The 17,128-nt window shown below is 43.4% G+C and overlaps 1 protein-coding gene across 3 annotated transcripts in view; it reads left to right on the top strand.

Moving 5' to 3' along the window:
• Nucleotides 1–17,128, top strand: part of SNX25 (sorting nexin 25) — a 115,674-nt gene that overhangs the window by 82,443 nt on the left and 16,103 nt on the right. For 2 of the 3 annotated variants that reach the window (XM_045286600.1, XM_045286601.1), the window contains 5 exons: nucleotides 397–561; nucleotides 5,834–5,965; nucleotides 8,018–8,158; nucleotides 11,564–11,677; nucleotides 15,056–15,235. In XM_045286600.1, coding sequence (XP_045142535.1) covers nucleotides 397–561; nucleotides 5,834–5,965; nucleotides 8,018–8,158; nucleotides 11,564–11,677; nucleotides 15,056–15,235 — 732 coding nt within the window. The remainder of the gene's footprint in view (nucleotides 1–396; nucleotides 562–5,833; nucleotides 5,966–8,017; nucleotides 8,159–11,563; nucleotides 11,678–15,055; nucleotides 15,236–17,128) is intronic. The other variant, XM_004696146.2, reaches the window with a different exon arrangement.

Raw genomic sequence — 17,128 nt, 5'->3', positions numbered from 1 at the left:
ATGTATGTGTGGATTGTGATAAGAGTTGTATGAGCCCCAATAAAATGATTTTTTTAAAAAAAGAAGTATATTAAACAAACAAACAAGCCTTGAATTATCTTGGACCACTCGTCTTGCCCCTTTGCTCCTTGAGACGACCTGACAGTAGTGAGTCAGTGGTCTCCCTGTCTTAGACACACCCACACCTAGTTTGGCTCCTAAGAAGTGAGGCCAAATAGTGTGTAGGTGGAACATTTGTGGCTGAGAACGGGCTTCTAGGCTTGTAATAGTCTCACCTTACCACAATCTGGTGCTGTGGAAAAGTACTGTGATGATCTAGAATCACTATCATAGATAATGATTACTGACTATTCTCTCTCTATAAAGTACAGTGATTCTTGTGACCTTTCCCCCCAGAACCAGGGAGCCGAGCCTGGTGAGGAAGCTGTAGAGGAAGGTGCGGCACGGATTAACGAACAAGCCAGTTTTGCCATAAACAAACTTCGAGAGCTAAATGATAAGCTTGAATATAAAAGGCAAGCTCTAAATTCTATTCAAAATGCACCAAAACCTGACAAGAAGGTAACTCTTTTGTTTTCAAGGCTGTGTCTCCAAAGTTTCCCTTTGTTAAATTTGATAAATAGTCCTCAGTTCATGTTGAAAATTTCACAGCATCTTTAAAAATAATTTTAAATGTGCAAATCCCATTGATGTAATTGCTAGTATTTTACTTCTAGTACAGAATTAGAAAGACATTGCTCTTCATCTTTTGTGGTTTGAGGTTCTTTCTTAATCATTTACTATGAATAACTTTGTATTCTTTGTATCTGGCTTGCCTTAAATTTCTTTGGGGAAAGCGGGAAAAGTTTTTTCTTTGTCAACGTCCTGTCTAGAATGCAGTGAGATACTAAAGGACAGCCTTTCTTCCCTCTCCCTTTTTTAATGCCTCAAGTAAAATTTGAGACTCACAGAAGCATGCAGAAAATACTTTTTTGTTGGTGTTGCTGAAAGCCAGCAGAATTTGAAATTTTAAAAAGGTGAACAGGATCTCATTTATCTGTATTCCACGCAGGCTCTGATGCAGCTGCTTTTGCTCTGTGGAGTTCAGCAGAGTGATAGATGGTGGTGTTCTGCCAACACGCTCCCCTCCAGCACCTTATGAATGTGGTTTGAGGGTTTCAAGCGGGCTACCTGGAAAACAATGCTAAATAAAACCATTTCAGATCTTTCTAAACATAGGAAAAATCAGTCCTTAAAGTTTGTATGGGTGGAATGGCCAGGGACCGCGAAGACTTAAAGCAGTGTTGAAGGAGAAGAACAAAGTAGGGGAACTCACGTCCTCATTTTAAAACATACTGGACAGCCTTGGCCATCAAGACGTGGACTAAGGAAGGGAATCGAAAGTCCAGAAGTAAACTCCAGAGCTGCTGTCAACTGGTTTTTGACCAGGGTCCTAAACCCATGCAAAGGGAATAGAAGGGTCTTTTTCAATAGAATGCTGCGAAAATTGTAAAAACAAGAATAATTTAATAATTTCCATTTCTCACATCATATATTAAAACAAAGGTAGGCCAAGGACCTAAATAGACAAACTAAAACCACAAAATTTTTTAAAGGATAAAGCAGGGGCAAGGCTGAAAGACCTAGTTTTTACCAATTGGTTATCTGATATAATAACAAAAGCACAAACCGTAAAAGACAAATTAGTGAGATCTCATAAAAATGAAAAACTTGAGTCCTCCATTGGACCTCCACTCAAGTACTCCCTCAACGCAAGAATACTTTGTTCTATTAAACTGGCATTCCATGATGCTCACCTTCCCGACACAATCATTGAAGACAAGCGGGTGCATAAGCAAATGTGGTGAAGAAACCTGATGGTGCCCGGCTATCAAAAGATATAACGTCTGGGGTCTTAAAGGTTTGAAGGTAAACAAGCGGCCATCTAGCTCAGAAGCAACAAAGCCCACATGGCAGAAGCACACCAGCCTGTGTGATCACGAGGTGCTGAAGGGATTAGGTATCAGGCATCAAAGAACAAAATATCATATTACTGTGAATGAAGGGGAGTGCGGAGTGGAGACCCAAAGCCCATCTGTAGGCAACTGGACATCCCCATATGGAAGGGTCATGGGGAAGAGACTAGCCAGTCAGGGTGCAGTGTAACAATGATGAAACATACAACTTTCCTCTAGTTCCTAAATGCTTCCTCTCCACCCACTATCATGATCCCAATTCTACCTTACAAATCTGGCTAGACCAGAGGATGTACACTGGTACAGATAGAAACTGGAAACACAAGGAATCCAGGACAGATGAACCCCTCAGGACCAGTGGTGAGAGTGGCGATATCGGGAGAGTGGAGAGAAGGTGGGGTGGAAAGGGGGAACTGATTGCAAGGATCTACATATAACCCCCTCCCTGGGGGCCAGACAACAGAAAAGTGGGTGAAGGGAGATGTCGGACAGTGTAAGATATGACAAAATAATAATTTATAAATTATCAAGGGTTAATGAGGGAGAAGGGTGCAGGGAGGGAGAGGGAAAAAAAGAAAAATGAGGAGCTGATGTCAGGGGCTTAAGTGGAGAGCAAGTGTTTTGAGAATGATGAGGGTAATGAATGTACAAATGTGCTTTATACAATTGATGTATGTATGGATTGTGATGAGTTGTATGAGCCCCCATTAATGATTAAAATGATTAAATCATTTTAAAATTAAAATAACCCCTAAATGATTAAAAAAACAAAAAACTTTAGTCCTCAAAAGACTGCCAAAAACAGTGAAAATACAAGCTACTAATTGGGAGAATATATTTAGAAAACATCTATCTGATAAGAGTAATAATTTCAGTAACTTCACAGCAGAAAGACAAATAACCCAGTTATAAAGCGGGCTAAGGACTTGAATAACCACAAACATAAGTATCAAAATGTCAGTTTGTTGTTTCTGGGCATACCCTCCATTCCTGTCTCTCCATTCTTGGGCGTTGTTTCTGTTTCTGACCGTTGCACTCCCTGTGTCCCTTCTCAAAGCTGCGAGTAGTCTTGCCACCAGCGTGCACTGGGACATGGATGACTGCAGATAAAGGGGAAAACTCAACATTTTACCATTTGCTTTTCCTTTGAGCCAGTTTTCACATTGTGCTAGTTTTTGTCATATGGTGTAAAGTTCTTCTGTGTTTTGTTGTTATGGGGAGTTAATAATAATGGATACAAGAATGAAGAAAATGTTCCAAAATTGACTGGACTGATGAGTGTACGACTCTATTTAAAATAGTTAAACAATTAATTGTGTGATGTGAATTTTATCAATAAAAATCTTTTAAAATAATCTAAAAAAAAATGCTCTTCAATTTATACCATATCAAAGTAGAAGTTTTGACATTCTCAAAGGATTCAAATTGTGTTCATTTTAAATGTACTTTGAGTTTGGAGAACTAAATAAATCCAGAAGGGGCAAGCTCCAAGCAAGAGGATGGATAGGGTAGATTCCCAAAGAAATTCTCCCAGGACAGCCCATGTTAACCCTTGAAGAATCAGCAGGCGGGTACACTCTCGTGATGAAGAAAACCCCCAAACTTTTGGTGCCCCTTTGCTGGCCTTTTCTCACCAATGCAGTTTTCCATTTTCTCAAAAGTTCTTCTTTATTAGCCCGTGTGATCATCCTTTGTCCCTCAAGAAGAACCCTTTTGAATCCTTCAATACAGTCTTCATAGCCTTGTGAGCTGGCCTCTTCGTATTGAATTAACTTTTCTAGCAGATCCCCTGGAAGCCAAACTTGGATTCCTATTGGTAAATCAAAGACTCTCACCCCTGATTACTATGCCATAAAATGGTCTTCACTAACTTGGAAAGAGTAGTGGAAAGATCAGCTAATAGGAAGATGAGTTTGCTGACCTTCACAGAACACCTTTGGCATTCACTGAGCCAAAAGCTTGTTGAGGCCGAGATGTCTGTTTGGAGCATGCCAAACCATGGGAGGTCTCAACTTCAGTCACTGTCACACCAGGGGTAATTCTTTGGTTATTGCCTCTAATTGTATGGTCTTCTTCCACCACCTGTGGACTTCACACACAATTTCTCCATTTGTCGCAGTTGACAGTCAACCTCTTTTGACTTATCTTTGTGGCTTTTCTGATGTTCCTTATAATAATTTAGCCATCTGAAAATTGATTCCTGTGAGACACCATTCTCATAACTTATTACAAAGATTTGGAAAGATTTGTTAAAAAGATTTGGAAAGATGTCCACTTGTATTTTGTTAAAAATTTGATATAAGCTCTGACCTAAAAATTGTTTACTTCTATGACACTCTGTGTGTGTGTGTGTGTGTGTGTGTGTGTGTATCCTTATGAAGGCACACTTAACAAGACTAAAGCAAATGTATCACTGAGAGAACTCGTCTGCAGCCAACCAGGTTTAAAACATTGTGTTTGTACTAAGCCTGTGCATGTTTGCGCTGGAACCGCGGAGGAGTACTTTTTGGCCTGCCCAAGTCCATGGTGAGCAGGCATTGTCCCTCTGTAAAGCCAAGGGTTTGCTTACCCTCCACCCCCTTTCTCAGGTCTCCACAACAGCAGGGATGTAAAACTAGCTTTGAGTTTGATTTTCGGAAATGTACTTTCTACGTTTGGGGTGTGTCATTTGTTTTTTAAACACTCTCTACAAAGATATTTAGACTCTAGAGCACATTGTACAATTTTCGACCAATAGCGGAAATAAAATTGTGATCCAGGCAGAATCTCAGAAACAGGTTGTTGTTGTTGTTGTTAGGTACCGTCAAGTCGGCTCTGACCCATAGCAACCTCATGCGCAACAGAACGGAATACTGCCAGATCCTGTACCATCTTCATAATTGTTCCTATGCTTGAGCCCATTGCTGCAGCCACTGTGTCAGCCCATCTCCTTGGGGGCCTTCCTCTTTTTCACTACCCCTCTACCAAGCAGGTATCTCCAGGGACTGGTCTCTCTTGACAGAAGGTCCAAGTATGCCTCTGCCTCTGCCTCTAAGGAGCACTCTGGCCATATTGTTCCCAGGACAGATCGGTTTGCCCTTTTAGCTGACCATGGTACTTTGAACACTCTTCTCCAGCACCACAATTCAAATGTAATTCAAATAGATTCTTGTTTAGGTCTTCTTTACTCAGTGTCCACTTTTCACATGCGTGTGAGGCAGTGGAAAATAACATGGCTTAGGTTAGGCACACCTTAGTCCTCAAAGGAGCATCCTTGCTTTCAATACTCTAAAGAGGGCTTGTGCAGCAGATTTACCTCATGCAGTACATCTTTTGAGCTCCTGACCTTTGCTTCCATGAGCACCGATTGTGTATCCAAGTAAGACAAAGTCCCTGACCACGACAACCTCCTCTCCGTTTAGGGAACCCAGCGGTCCAGTTGGGAGGATTTGGGTCTCCTTTACAAGGCATGTAATCCACACTGCAGGCTGCAATCCTGGATCTTTATCAACAAGGGCTTCAGCTCTCCAGAAACATCAACTACAGTGAAATGCACAGTGTGTTGGTCACTGAAGAGTACAGTGAGATAGAGTGTGGGACCTGCCCTCCGGGAGTGGACATGCTGATTGGGCAACAAGAACAGAGTCTCCTGAAAATGAGACCTAGTCATGGCACCTATCCATACTAGATTGCTAGGGGATGGCATCGATAAGCTTTCTGTGAGAGCACAGAGCCTGGCAGACTCCAGGTTCAGGAGACTTTGGGGACAGAGCTGCTCTCCTACCACCGCAGAGGCACAAACCCTGTGGGGCTCACTCCTCACACACATGAGAAAAGGCAGTGCTGAGCATGACATTCTACCTGGGTTCACAGCTCACAGTGCGCTTTCTCTGTGGCAGATTGTCTCCAAGCTGAAGGATGAAATCATGCTCATAGAGAAGGAGCGCACGGACCTTCAGCTGCACATGGCGAGAACTGACTGGTGGTGTGAGAACCTTGGCCTGTGGAAAGCCTCCATCACCAGTGGTGAGGTAGGACCAGCTGCATTCTTCCGCATTTGCTGTCAGAGTGTGCATGCGTAAGACACCATTTCATCCCAGGTTACTAGGATTGAGCACGGAGAACTCACATCCATTCCTTTACACCACACCATCCAGCTCCTTGCCACCATCTTAGTAGGCTGCTGCCCTGTGACTGGGAATTAGACCAGGCTGCCTGCTGTAGATCCAATCTCTCACCACATCATACAGAAAGTGATCGCTCTGCACCTGAGATTTTGCAAGGGTGGATTTATCCAAATTATCTTTGTGTAACCCTGCCTTTCCTGCCACCCTCCACCCAATGACTCTTGAGACACGTCCTGGACTTAATGTTCACAGCCTTAAATTCCCCTCTGGATTAAGCAGCAAGACGAAGCAGCGCATTCCCCATGAGCTTCTTTAAAAGCACAAACACTACCTGAGAGTTGAGCCAAGTACTCTTAGCATGCCCTTGGTACTCACTAGTGCTCTCATTAAAACAAGATGCATCACAATATGCCCTTTTTAAGGAGCGGCTGGACCAGGGAGTCAGGCAAGGTCTGTGGTCGGCCATGACGTGCCATTGGGAAGCCCATAATTGTAGCTAGAGTTGTCTTTCGGCTTGAAGTCTAGGAAGAAGTGAGTTCAAGACAGTATCAAAGATAGTAAAAGAGGCTTCTGGGAGGGAAATAAATTAAACTACCACTTCCTCCTTTTTGCCTAGAGCTGCCTCTGACTGTCAGGATCATATTTCAAAGACAAATGTTAAAAAAGAAAGAAAAAGCCATTACCAAGGCACTTTGCTCTGATCCTCTGCTGCTGCCCAAGAGCTTGCTCAGTCATTCCTTGGTCACTGGGAGGTAAAGGAGACGGAGACAGAATCACTTCACTGCCAGGGCTCACAAAACCACCCCTACAGGAATGTGTGGTACAGGGCACACTGACATTCATCAGACCCTCCTCCTGAGTTTCGATACGAACAGAGGTGCTTACAAGACATATGATCCTGGAAAAGTCACTTAGCCATCCTTGTAGGTATATTAGTCTGCCCCCACTGGGCACGTCAGGGGCCACAGCAAATCTCTCAATGATGCTCACTGAACCCATTTGTGATGCCAGTTCAAACACAGTTCCCGTGTCCTCTCTTTTTGTTTATTCTCTCTTCATTGATGCTGAGAATAATAGTGACCTATCATGAATTATGATTGTATTGGATTGTGTGCACGCACACATGCGTGTGTTAATTTCTTCTACCTCCTAATTATATCTCTAGGTGACCAGTTCCATGAGACTAGACAGGATAGTTTGCTGAGTCCTGAAATGAAGGGGAGGGATTCTGGGATCACTCACAGCGACTTGCCTGCTGTTTAGTTGTTTTTCCTTCAGGAAATGCAACTAAGATTTTAGGCCTCCTTTGCTAGTTTTCTGTCATTACATAACAGATTACCACAGATATATTTGTAGTTTAAAGCAACACCTGTTTATTAGTCCATGGGCTGTGGTTCAGAAGTCCAGCATGATGGGGTTGTATCATAAGACTGAGATCAAGATGTCAGCCAGATGTTTGAGTTCTTGTCTGGAGGCTCGGGGTGTTGGGGGGAAGGGGGAGGAGGTGTGTTGGGGGTGGCGGGGAAGAGCCTTTCCTAAGCTCTTAAATTCTGTTGTTGACAAAATTCAGTTCCTTTCAGACATAGGCCTGAGGTCCCTGCTTTCTTACTGGCTATTGAATGGGTGACACTCAACCCTAGAAGTCCTCTCCGCTCCTTCCGTGTGTCCCTCCCATCTTGAAGCCAGCGTCAGCATGCCAACCCCTTCTAATGCTTTGCATCGCTCTGACTCCCTCCTTCCTTTTGAAAGGGCTCATATAAGGAGGCCTGACCCACCCAGAGAGCCTCCTCATTTTATGAGCAGCTGTGCTGTAGCACGCAACGTCATGCTGGAGTCCCAACCTCAGGGACTGCAGGACACTTACATCACAGGGTCGGGGAGGACTCTTGGGGACATCATTTATAGTTCTGCCAACCACACGCACTCGCCCTGTTTGTTGCTGCTCTTGTTTTCAAGGTGACAGAAGAGAATGGGGAGCAAATGCCCTGTTACTTTGTCATGGTAAGCTTGCAAGAAGTTGGAGGAGTTGAAACGAAGAACTGGACAGTCCCCAGAAGGCTCAGTGAGTTTCAGAATTTACACCGGAAGCTTAGTGAGGTATGAATCTTTATGAACATGGAATTGTAGAATTAATGACCAAAAAGAGATTCAAGATTTCAATTTAACAGATAAGGAAACTGATAAGTCTTTTCTCTTTCTTTGGTTGATGTGGCAAAGTGACATTTTCAGCCTGACATGTTACTCATCGACCATCTAATCTGGTCTGGTTCCTCTGGACAGATCACTGTCAGATCTCCCTTGTAAGTTGCCATAGAATCTCAGCACCGGAAGGGACCTATGGTTCATGGAGGACCAGTGGTTTTGAAGCTACCAGGTGCTTCATGTGGGTAGTGAAATGGGTTAGAGGCACTATAGGTTACAACAGTACAAAGGATAGAATATATTGGAGCGCATCCCATGTCATAAGGGAGTCAAGAAACCAAAAGCAGACTCCAGAGGTCGTTTGATGCCGTATGACTTTGGACTTGTCAATCACTTTGTGCCTCAGCTTTCTCATCAATAAAATATAAACATTAATAGTAGCAAGTGAATGCATGAGGTTGTAAGAATTAACAGAGTCAATATGCAGAAAACATTTGTGTGTGGCACATAGCAACATTATTGTGGCGATTGTAGGATTCATGATAGTTGTCATTGTGTAGTAATAGACATTGCTTCATTGGACTACAGTTTTCTATGCATGTACACTATATATGGGTATGTAAATCTGCATGCACATTATGGGTTGTGATGTAAAATGTGTTTTCTTTCTATTGTACTTTTTTGTTTCTAATGTTTAGAAACCACTAATCTAGAACAATTCTTTTTAAAAAAAACTTGATATATGAAGGAAAGTGGTCTGACTTGACTTGTCCTTGAGTGTAATTGACGTGTCGTGGGACCATAGTGGCCAAACCAGAATTAGAATCCAGTTGCTGTGCTTGCCACTCATTATCCCCACCCCCACCCCACGTTCAGTGGCAGCATCTGCTCTACTCTCCTCTTGGAGGGTGATTGCCCTCCCCCTCTGTGTTAGTCTGGGTTGACCAGAGAAACAAATCCAGGGAGATTCATATGTGTGTAATAGAGTACTTTATATCAAAGAGTCATTGTATATTAAGGAAACACCCCAGCCCAGTCCAGATCAAGTCCAAAAGTCCAATATTAGCCCATATGTCCAATACCAATCTATAAATTCCTCTTCAGACTCACACAACACATGCAATGACACAGAATGCAGGAAGATCACAGGCCAGTGGGTGGACTGTCTTGTGGATCCAGTGGCAGTGGAAGCATCCCACTGCTGGCAGGGGTCGCTCCTCCAGCTCCAGTGCTCGGGCTCTATCAGCTTGGCTCCAGATGGCTTGTCAACAGGAAAGTGTAGCAGAGAGAGAGAGTGTATATCTGGCCTCCAGTAAGCTATTTATCTCCATAGTGCCTCCAAATGAGGTCATCAAGCTGCAACCTGATTGACAGGCTGAACTCCACCCCTTCTATCTTAGTCTCAAATTGACACCAGATTATGTAACCCTCTCAATTAAAGTGCTCTCCATCCACTTCTTCAATTTAAGCCTCACATTTCCTCTTGCTCAGAATGAACTAATAATGATAAAACCATGCAGTCACTTCTTAGACCCTTCTTTTGCAAATGATATATGTGCATTTCCTTTAACTTTATTCTTAAGGACCATTTTTAAAAGTCCTTTTAATCACCAATTTCCAAAGAGTATAACTAACTCCTTTTAAAAGGATGGTGACCAAAACTGACTGTATTACTACAATATCTCTGGATGCTGGTCCCCACAACAGCGTGTTCGGAAAAAATGTTTAGTGTATATCTGGGTCAAATGTTCCCCAAATTGGTGAGTAAATTTGACACTCCGTGATCATGTGCTCCTTACTGTATGACAAACCGTTGTGAACCCGAATTTAGCTTCTGTCTAAACTTGCTGATTGAAAACAGAAGGAAAGAAGGAAAGGATAATATAGAGGAATACTTGGAATAAAATATACTTGGAAAGTAAAATATATTTAGAAAATGAATGCACTTACCCTGAAGTAATAGAAGAAACAGACCTCACAGAACGCCTTGTCTGTATAGCCATCTCACTGCTGTCTTTACTCATCTGTGGGCATAACGAGGCTTGTCTCTGGCCCTTGCTAGTGCCAGTTTGTGTGTGTTTTTATCTTTGGAAAGACCCTTACTTCTGACAATTGTGACAGGAAGCCCCTTTTGGGCCCCTGGTGATTTAAATGCTCTCTCCCCACTCTCACTGCCCATTTCACTTCTGTAAAATTTACTTTGAATTTAGACTCTGACTCCCAGCCTTCCGGTGAATGCCAGTGGACTCGTGGCCTAGATAGGAAAGGCCAGCTTGTCTTCGTCCCTTTCCACGTATATGCACATGATGCCATGCTTACCTAGTACTTGCTGCCCTCTGCTGTGTCCAGGTCAGCAGGGGCCTGCTAGGACCCAGTCCCACGCTGATGAAGACCATCGGAATGAAGGCTGTGGGAGGCAGACCCTCTGCTTGTTTACTTTTTAGTACCAGTCACTTTCACTCGGAATTTCCATTGGCCCCCGTGCCTTATTGAAGGCCAGCAGTTACACATGGGTCTGGGGGCTGGCACCAAGTGCACTGCCCTCATGGTGTCAGAGGAGCTGACCTGCAGGCCTTGTGGGAACCGGCCCGGCTTTTAATCTGAGCTGCGATCTTCTCAATGTCAAATAGGAACAAGTAGTTCCGAGTGTAAGTAAGCCTTGTAAGGGGAAACAAGCCTGCTGGCACTGTGTAGGACTGGCAGAGTGGACTTCATTCACAAAGGGTGGTCAACTGTTACTATCTAATAATGTAGCTCATTATTATTATTCATTTATATTATCCGGTTTACAGTTGAAAAGCAGCAGTATAGCTACGATTCAAGTGATTCTTCCATTTTTCACTTTACCAGCTGTGGTAACTGTTTAAAGACGTCATAAGCAAAGCACATGGCAAGAGAACCATTGTCTTCCTGTCACAGGTTTCCGTGTCCAGCACACTGTGTGGCTGTGGTGTGGTGTGCAGGCCTCTTATATCAGCCGAGTTCCTTGATTTTCCCAGTTTTCAGGTGTATATTGGTCGGGGATGAGTTGCAGCCTTTTTTCCACTAAAGGTGCTATTCCTCCAGAGTCTTTGAGGCTCTTTAATACAGAAATAGTTCATGGCCTCAAATCTCAAAGTGAGATATGTGATGCCTCTGAGTTAGTTAATTATTGCTTGACACAGTGGCTTCAAGAGTGGGCTCAGTCACACTTAGTATTGTGAGGATGGCGTATGGATCAGTTCTGCTTCATTCTATCGTACATGGGGTTACTGCAAGTCACAAAGGGCTGGGAGGCATTTAACAGCAATTACCATGATTTTTTTGAAGATTAAAATACAATACCAAAAGGCTAACATTTGATTTTTTTTCCTCCCACAGTGTTTCCCTTCTTTAAAAAAAGTCCAGTTGCCTTCTATTAGCAAGCTGCCTTTCAAATCTGTTGATCAAAAGTTTATGGAGAAGTCAAAGAACCAATTAAATAAGTTTTTACAGGTAAGTCAGGGGAGAGTTTCGGCTGTGGGAAAAGTGTGCATGTCGTGAGCATGCAGCTTTCTCCATTTTCACGAACAGAACACCCAGCACCTCGTCCAAGGAACGGATTATTCCTAGTGCCCTCCAGCTTCCTCTGTATCCCTGCCACCCCCACCAAAGGTAGCCACTACCCTGACCCCTCACCGCAGAGGCACACAGCTTAGTCTTGTCAAACATGTATTGCTTATGCAATACTTCTACTTCTATGGCTACAGGTCCTGAGACTTAATAATGGATGTTGACAAAATACTAATAGATGACATTAAGATATAATCATTGAGTCAAACATATAGGTCATAATTCATGGAGACTGATGCTTACCTTCCCGACACGATCGCTGAAGACAAATGGGTGCATAAGCAAATGTGGTGCTATAGCATCTGGGTCTTAAAGGCTTGAAGGTAAACAAGCAGCCATCTAGCTCAGAAGCAACAAAGTCTACGTGGAAGAAGCACACCAACCTGTGCGATCACAAGGTGTTGAAAGAATGAGGTATCAGGCATCATCAGAACAAAAAAATCATATCATCATCAATGAGGGGGAGTGTGGGTTGGGGACCCAAAGCCCATCTGTAGGCAACTGGACAACCCCTTACAGAAGGGTCGCAGGGAAGTCAGGGTGCACATACAACTTTCCTCTAGTTCCTAAATGTTTCCCTCACCCTCCCCTCCCACTATCATGATCCCAATTCTAGCTACAAATGTGGCTAGACCAGAGGATGTACACTGGTACAGATAGGAACTGGAAACACAGGGAATCCAGGACAGATGAACCAACCCTTCAGGACCAGTGGTGAGAGTGGCGATACCAGGAGGGTGGAGGGAGGGTGAGGTAGAAAGGGGGAACTGATCACAAGGATCTACATATAACCCCCTCCCTGGGGGACGGAAAACAGCAAAGTGGATGAAGGGAGACAACAAACAGTGCAAGACATGACAAAATAATAATAATTTATAAATTATCAAAGGTTTAGGAGGGAGAGGGATGGGGAGGGAGGGGAAAAATTGAGCTGATACCAAGGGCTCAAGTAGAAAGAAAATGTTTTGAGAATGATGATGGCAACTTATGTACGAATATGTTTAACACAAAGCATGCATGTATGGATTATGATAAGAGTTATATGAGCTCTCAATAAAATTATTTTAAAAAGAAAAAAATTCAATGGATACATTTAAGTCGGTTTGTTTTTTAAAAAAAGGCGATCAGTGTCTCTAGTCTACGTTTGCTCTGTCTTCAACACATGTGTATGCCTAGGAATGTATAAAAGAATTTCCCTTAGAAAAAGATAATTGGACCATAGAAAAAAATTTGAGCTTTATTATGGCATAACTGGGGTAGAAAATCCTTAATGCTTAAAAGTCCTTAAGAGAAAGGATTTAAGGTGGAAATATCATCTTGTTTAAGACAATATATTACTATTTAGACTATTTCCAAAGACCAAACTCACTGCCTTCATGCCAACTCTGACCCACGGGAATCCCGTAGTGCAGAGTAGAACTGCCCCTGGGTGCTTACGAGGCCATAAATCTTATGGGCAAAGGAAGCCTCATCTTTCTTCTGTAGAAGGGCTAGTGGAATCAAACTGCTGACCTTGTGGTTAACAGCCCATTGTATAACCCACTACACCACCAGGACTTGCTTTTAGCATATAGTACCTGATTAAATCATTCGAATGAATTTAAGGTCCTGTTTGTGACGTGAGTAGGTGTGGGGCAAAGACCTGACTATGGCCTTTATCTTTGGTTGGTGAAACCAACCTTGGGATTTCCCAGCGATAGAGATGTCTTTGATTAAGACGGCACTCCCTCCGGCCAGCTCGCCCATTTGTTTCCTCTCAGGCCGCTTTTGCTCAGCTTCTTCTCCCAGTCTGGGCTTCTTCTCTCAGTCGCGGTCTATTTCTTATGCTGCGCAGGGTTGCAGGATCATCCTGTGTGTCTGTTGCATCAGGTCTCTCGTTGCTCTGGTGCCGGGTCTGTGTGCAGCGGCTCCGCCTTGTCTTTCATCTTACTGTAAGCTCCTCTCTCACTGTTTTAGACATTATGTTTCATGATCTATTGCTAACATTTCTTACAAATTTAACTTTATTTTCCTCCATAGTAGAATATCATTTAGGCCAAGGATTTATCACTTGAATTATTTCTGTATTTTGATTGCTTGTATTAAGCCTGAGAATTATAATTAATATCATTTTCTGCTCTTTTATAAAATAATGTTAGAGTGTGGATTTGCTGAAGAAGCAGGTGAAGGGCAAGCACCTCACTCCTAATCTACCTGCACATACCTCTTTAACAGAACATTTAAAATTTTGAAGAATGAATCAAGCACTCACTACAAGGGACAGTTTCCCCCTTAATGTCCTTTACTACCCTGACACAGACCTGCTGTGATCAAACTACTTCTGCAGGGTACAGGAAGCTGGCAACCACTGTAGTACTGTTACTGGTCCCCAGACTAGCAATGCTGGACCCTCTCAAGGCTTCTGGTTCTAGGGAACATGGGTCAGGTGTCACTCTATGAATGAACAGAGTGTAAACTCATGGGCCTAGAACTGAACCTCTGTGATCACCCCAGTGTATGTCATCAGCAGCAGAGAGTTCCCACTGGTTTCTTCGTTCCGGGGTTCCTGAGCTCTTTATCTTATAGTCCTAGGCACCAAAACCTTCTGTGGCCCCATTGTTAACTCACTGTCATTCCAACACTTGCTTACACTTAAAAGAACTTACGTTCTCCTGCCTCCACTGCTAAGGTTAGATAAGTGCACATAGCATGTTAGGAAATTTACAGCTTAAGGGCCAGTTATATAATTAGGTAAACAAGCAATTTTTGGAAGGTGGCAGCATGGTGACATTAAACTCTTCTGCAGGCAGTGCCACCAAGTGATAAATAACTCAGAGTTCTTTTTTCAGTTATTGTTCAGTCTGGCCACAGCAACAAAAGGGTGGCTTACTAGTGGCTTCATGGGTAATGTGCGAAAAGTGTAGCTATTCCAATGCAAAAGAGTGAAGATGGAGGTGACTGGAAGGTGGTGCCTCCCGGGAAGTAAGACTTTTTGTTGCATGAATTGGGGCGAGAAGGAATTGTGCAAACCAGATACAATATCCCCACCAGCAGAATGGTGAGCATACCAGCAGTGAGCCTGGAGGGGAGGTCTCCTACTAAAATCTCTGAGAACTGGTCTGGCTTGCCTTACTTCTGGGGAAAGGAAATGGGTTTAGGTTTAGCATTCTGAAAGTACCTGCCCAGCACAGGCAGTTCTACCCTGGTCACTTTCCCCTGCAGTAGCTCCTGGTAGCCTGAGTCTGTTCCTGCTTAGGAGTAACTAGTCCTCTTTCTTTACAGAATCTGCTTTCAGATGAAAGACTCTGTCAGAGTGAAGCACTCTATGCCTTCTTGAGCCCTTCTCCTGACTACCTCAAGGTCATTGACGCGCAGGGGAAAAAGTCCAGCTTTTCATTAGCCTCATTTTTGGAGAGACTTCCTCGGGACTTCTTCTCCCACCAGGAAGTGAGTCATCTAAAGGTTGTGACAATTTTATAATATATTTAACTGAATGTCTTGAAGTAGCTATTTGAAGTAACAGGTATTTGTTGAAAGCATGCTACTAATGAGGAGGGGGACAGGCAAATGCATCTATTTCCAGTGATTATCACAATCGTATTTTGAGACAACTCCTTGTCCTACCCCTATGAGCATTTGGAAGCTATAAGATGCAAATAAAAAGATCCATGAGAAGTTGAAATGTGGATGGGAAGTTCTATAGGAGCCCCTAGACAGAAAGGCAATGTAGCCACCGCTGGGAATGGGGAAGCAGAGAGGATGCATGGTGGAGTTCTGGAGCTCAGGCTGGAGGCTCCCGGCTTAGAAGGGTGTGTTTAGGAACAGTCAGGGTGCTGTTTCACCGGTGGAGGGTTCTGTAGGGTCTATTGGAAGATAAGGCAACAAGCGGTAGAAGGGAACAAGGCCATCAGTGAGATCACACTGAGAAGTCAGGATGGAGAGCCAGGGAACATTTTGGGAGTTAGATGACGCTAGCAAACCTGCTGTGAATAAAAGAATGAATCAAGAGAGACTTTGGACATTCGAGATTTTACGTGTTAGCCGCCAGGCTCTTGATTCATGTTTAAGTCCGATCTTTGTGCTAGAAAACTGCACAGGAACATCTCCGGAATTGAACATCTCCGCTGTCGACTCCTAAATGTCACTGCTGTTCCTTGCATTCTTCTCCAAGATTGGTTTAATGAGTTTGGACAGAAGGAAAGAAAGATGGAAAGGAATGGCCTCCTTTATTGTGTTCTGAACTGGGAGGCAAAGCAGTGTCTAGAACTCTTCTTGCGTTTATGACTTCTCGTTAGTCTGTTCCTCTCCTGTTCCCACGCTGATGCCCCCAAAGTCGTGCCCCTGGCCCTTGTCTCCCGGAGCCACCACATCAATTCTTCCTCTGTGCAGACATTGGAATGACTTTGCTTGGCTGTCCTTCCGCTGCCCAGCGTTTGTGCCTCTGTGCTGGCAGTCCCTCCTGTCTCGCAGGAGCAGCTCTTTCTGCATATGTGAATCTACCCAGGTAGCTGGCTTGGGTGGGGGTGGGGGGGGCCGTGGCATGGAACATCTGGCTCAGTATTACACTCATTTGCTTCACTTGGTGCCTGGCGCGTAGTAAGTTCTGAACTGAATCATAACAGACACACAGATCAGGAAGTGAGACTACAGAATAAAGCTCAAATCTAACTTTTTAAATTGCTAAAAAAGACCCAAACCATTAACTTTAAAGTAATTTAAGTTTTAAAAACCTTACTGTTTAAACTTAAAATGATTAGAAAATGGTTTTATTGTCTATTAGTGCACTGATTCATAATAACAGTGACGCTAATTTTTTGGTTTTAGGAACCGTGTTTTATTGTGAAGCAGGTGGAGGTGGACAGAGGAGCAAGCATGTTTTGTTTCAGCGCATCCAGTGCAATCCCCTCAATGAATCGTCGCTTAGCTCACTTCCTCCCTGCTGCTTGTCTCCATTCCTCCTTTCCTAACCCTCTCCACTGTGTTCTGGGGTAGATGCTGCCCTTTTGCTCTTTAAAGTTTGATTATTCCAGCATGGAGGTGACTTTAGTTCTGCACCTCAAAGGTGATGAAGGGGATTCCATCAGTCAGTCTCACCAGTAAACCTGGCTTCTTTTTTAATTTTGGATTTCACTCCACATTTTCTCCTCTTTTTCTATTGACAGATAATTATTGACAGATAATTCACATAGTATACCATTGAATACTATACAATTCAGTGGCTTAAGTATTTTTAAAAGTTATGGAAGCGTTTAAATAAGATAGGCTGGATGAACAATCTGGAGGACTGTTCCGGGGGGACATGGGAGAGGGGGAGGTGGGGGGAAAGGAAGTGGTGTTAACAAACCCAGGGACAAG

Source organism: Echinops telfairi, unplaced genomic scaffold, assembly GCF_000313985.2.
Source record: "Echinops telfairi isolate 266 unplaced genomic scaffold, ASM31398v2 ScPeMD7_9;HRSCAF=40, whole genome shotgun sequence".
NCBI lineage: Eukaryota > Metazoa > Chordata > Mammalia > Afrosoricida > Tenrecidae > Echinops > Echinops telfairi.
This window is presented reverse-complemented; position numbering and strand designations above follow the sequence as displayed.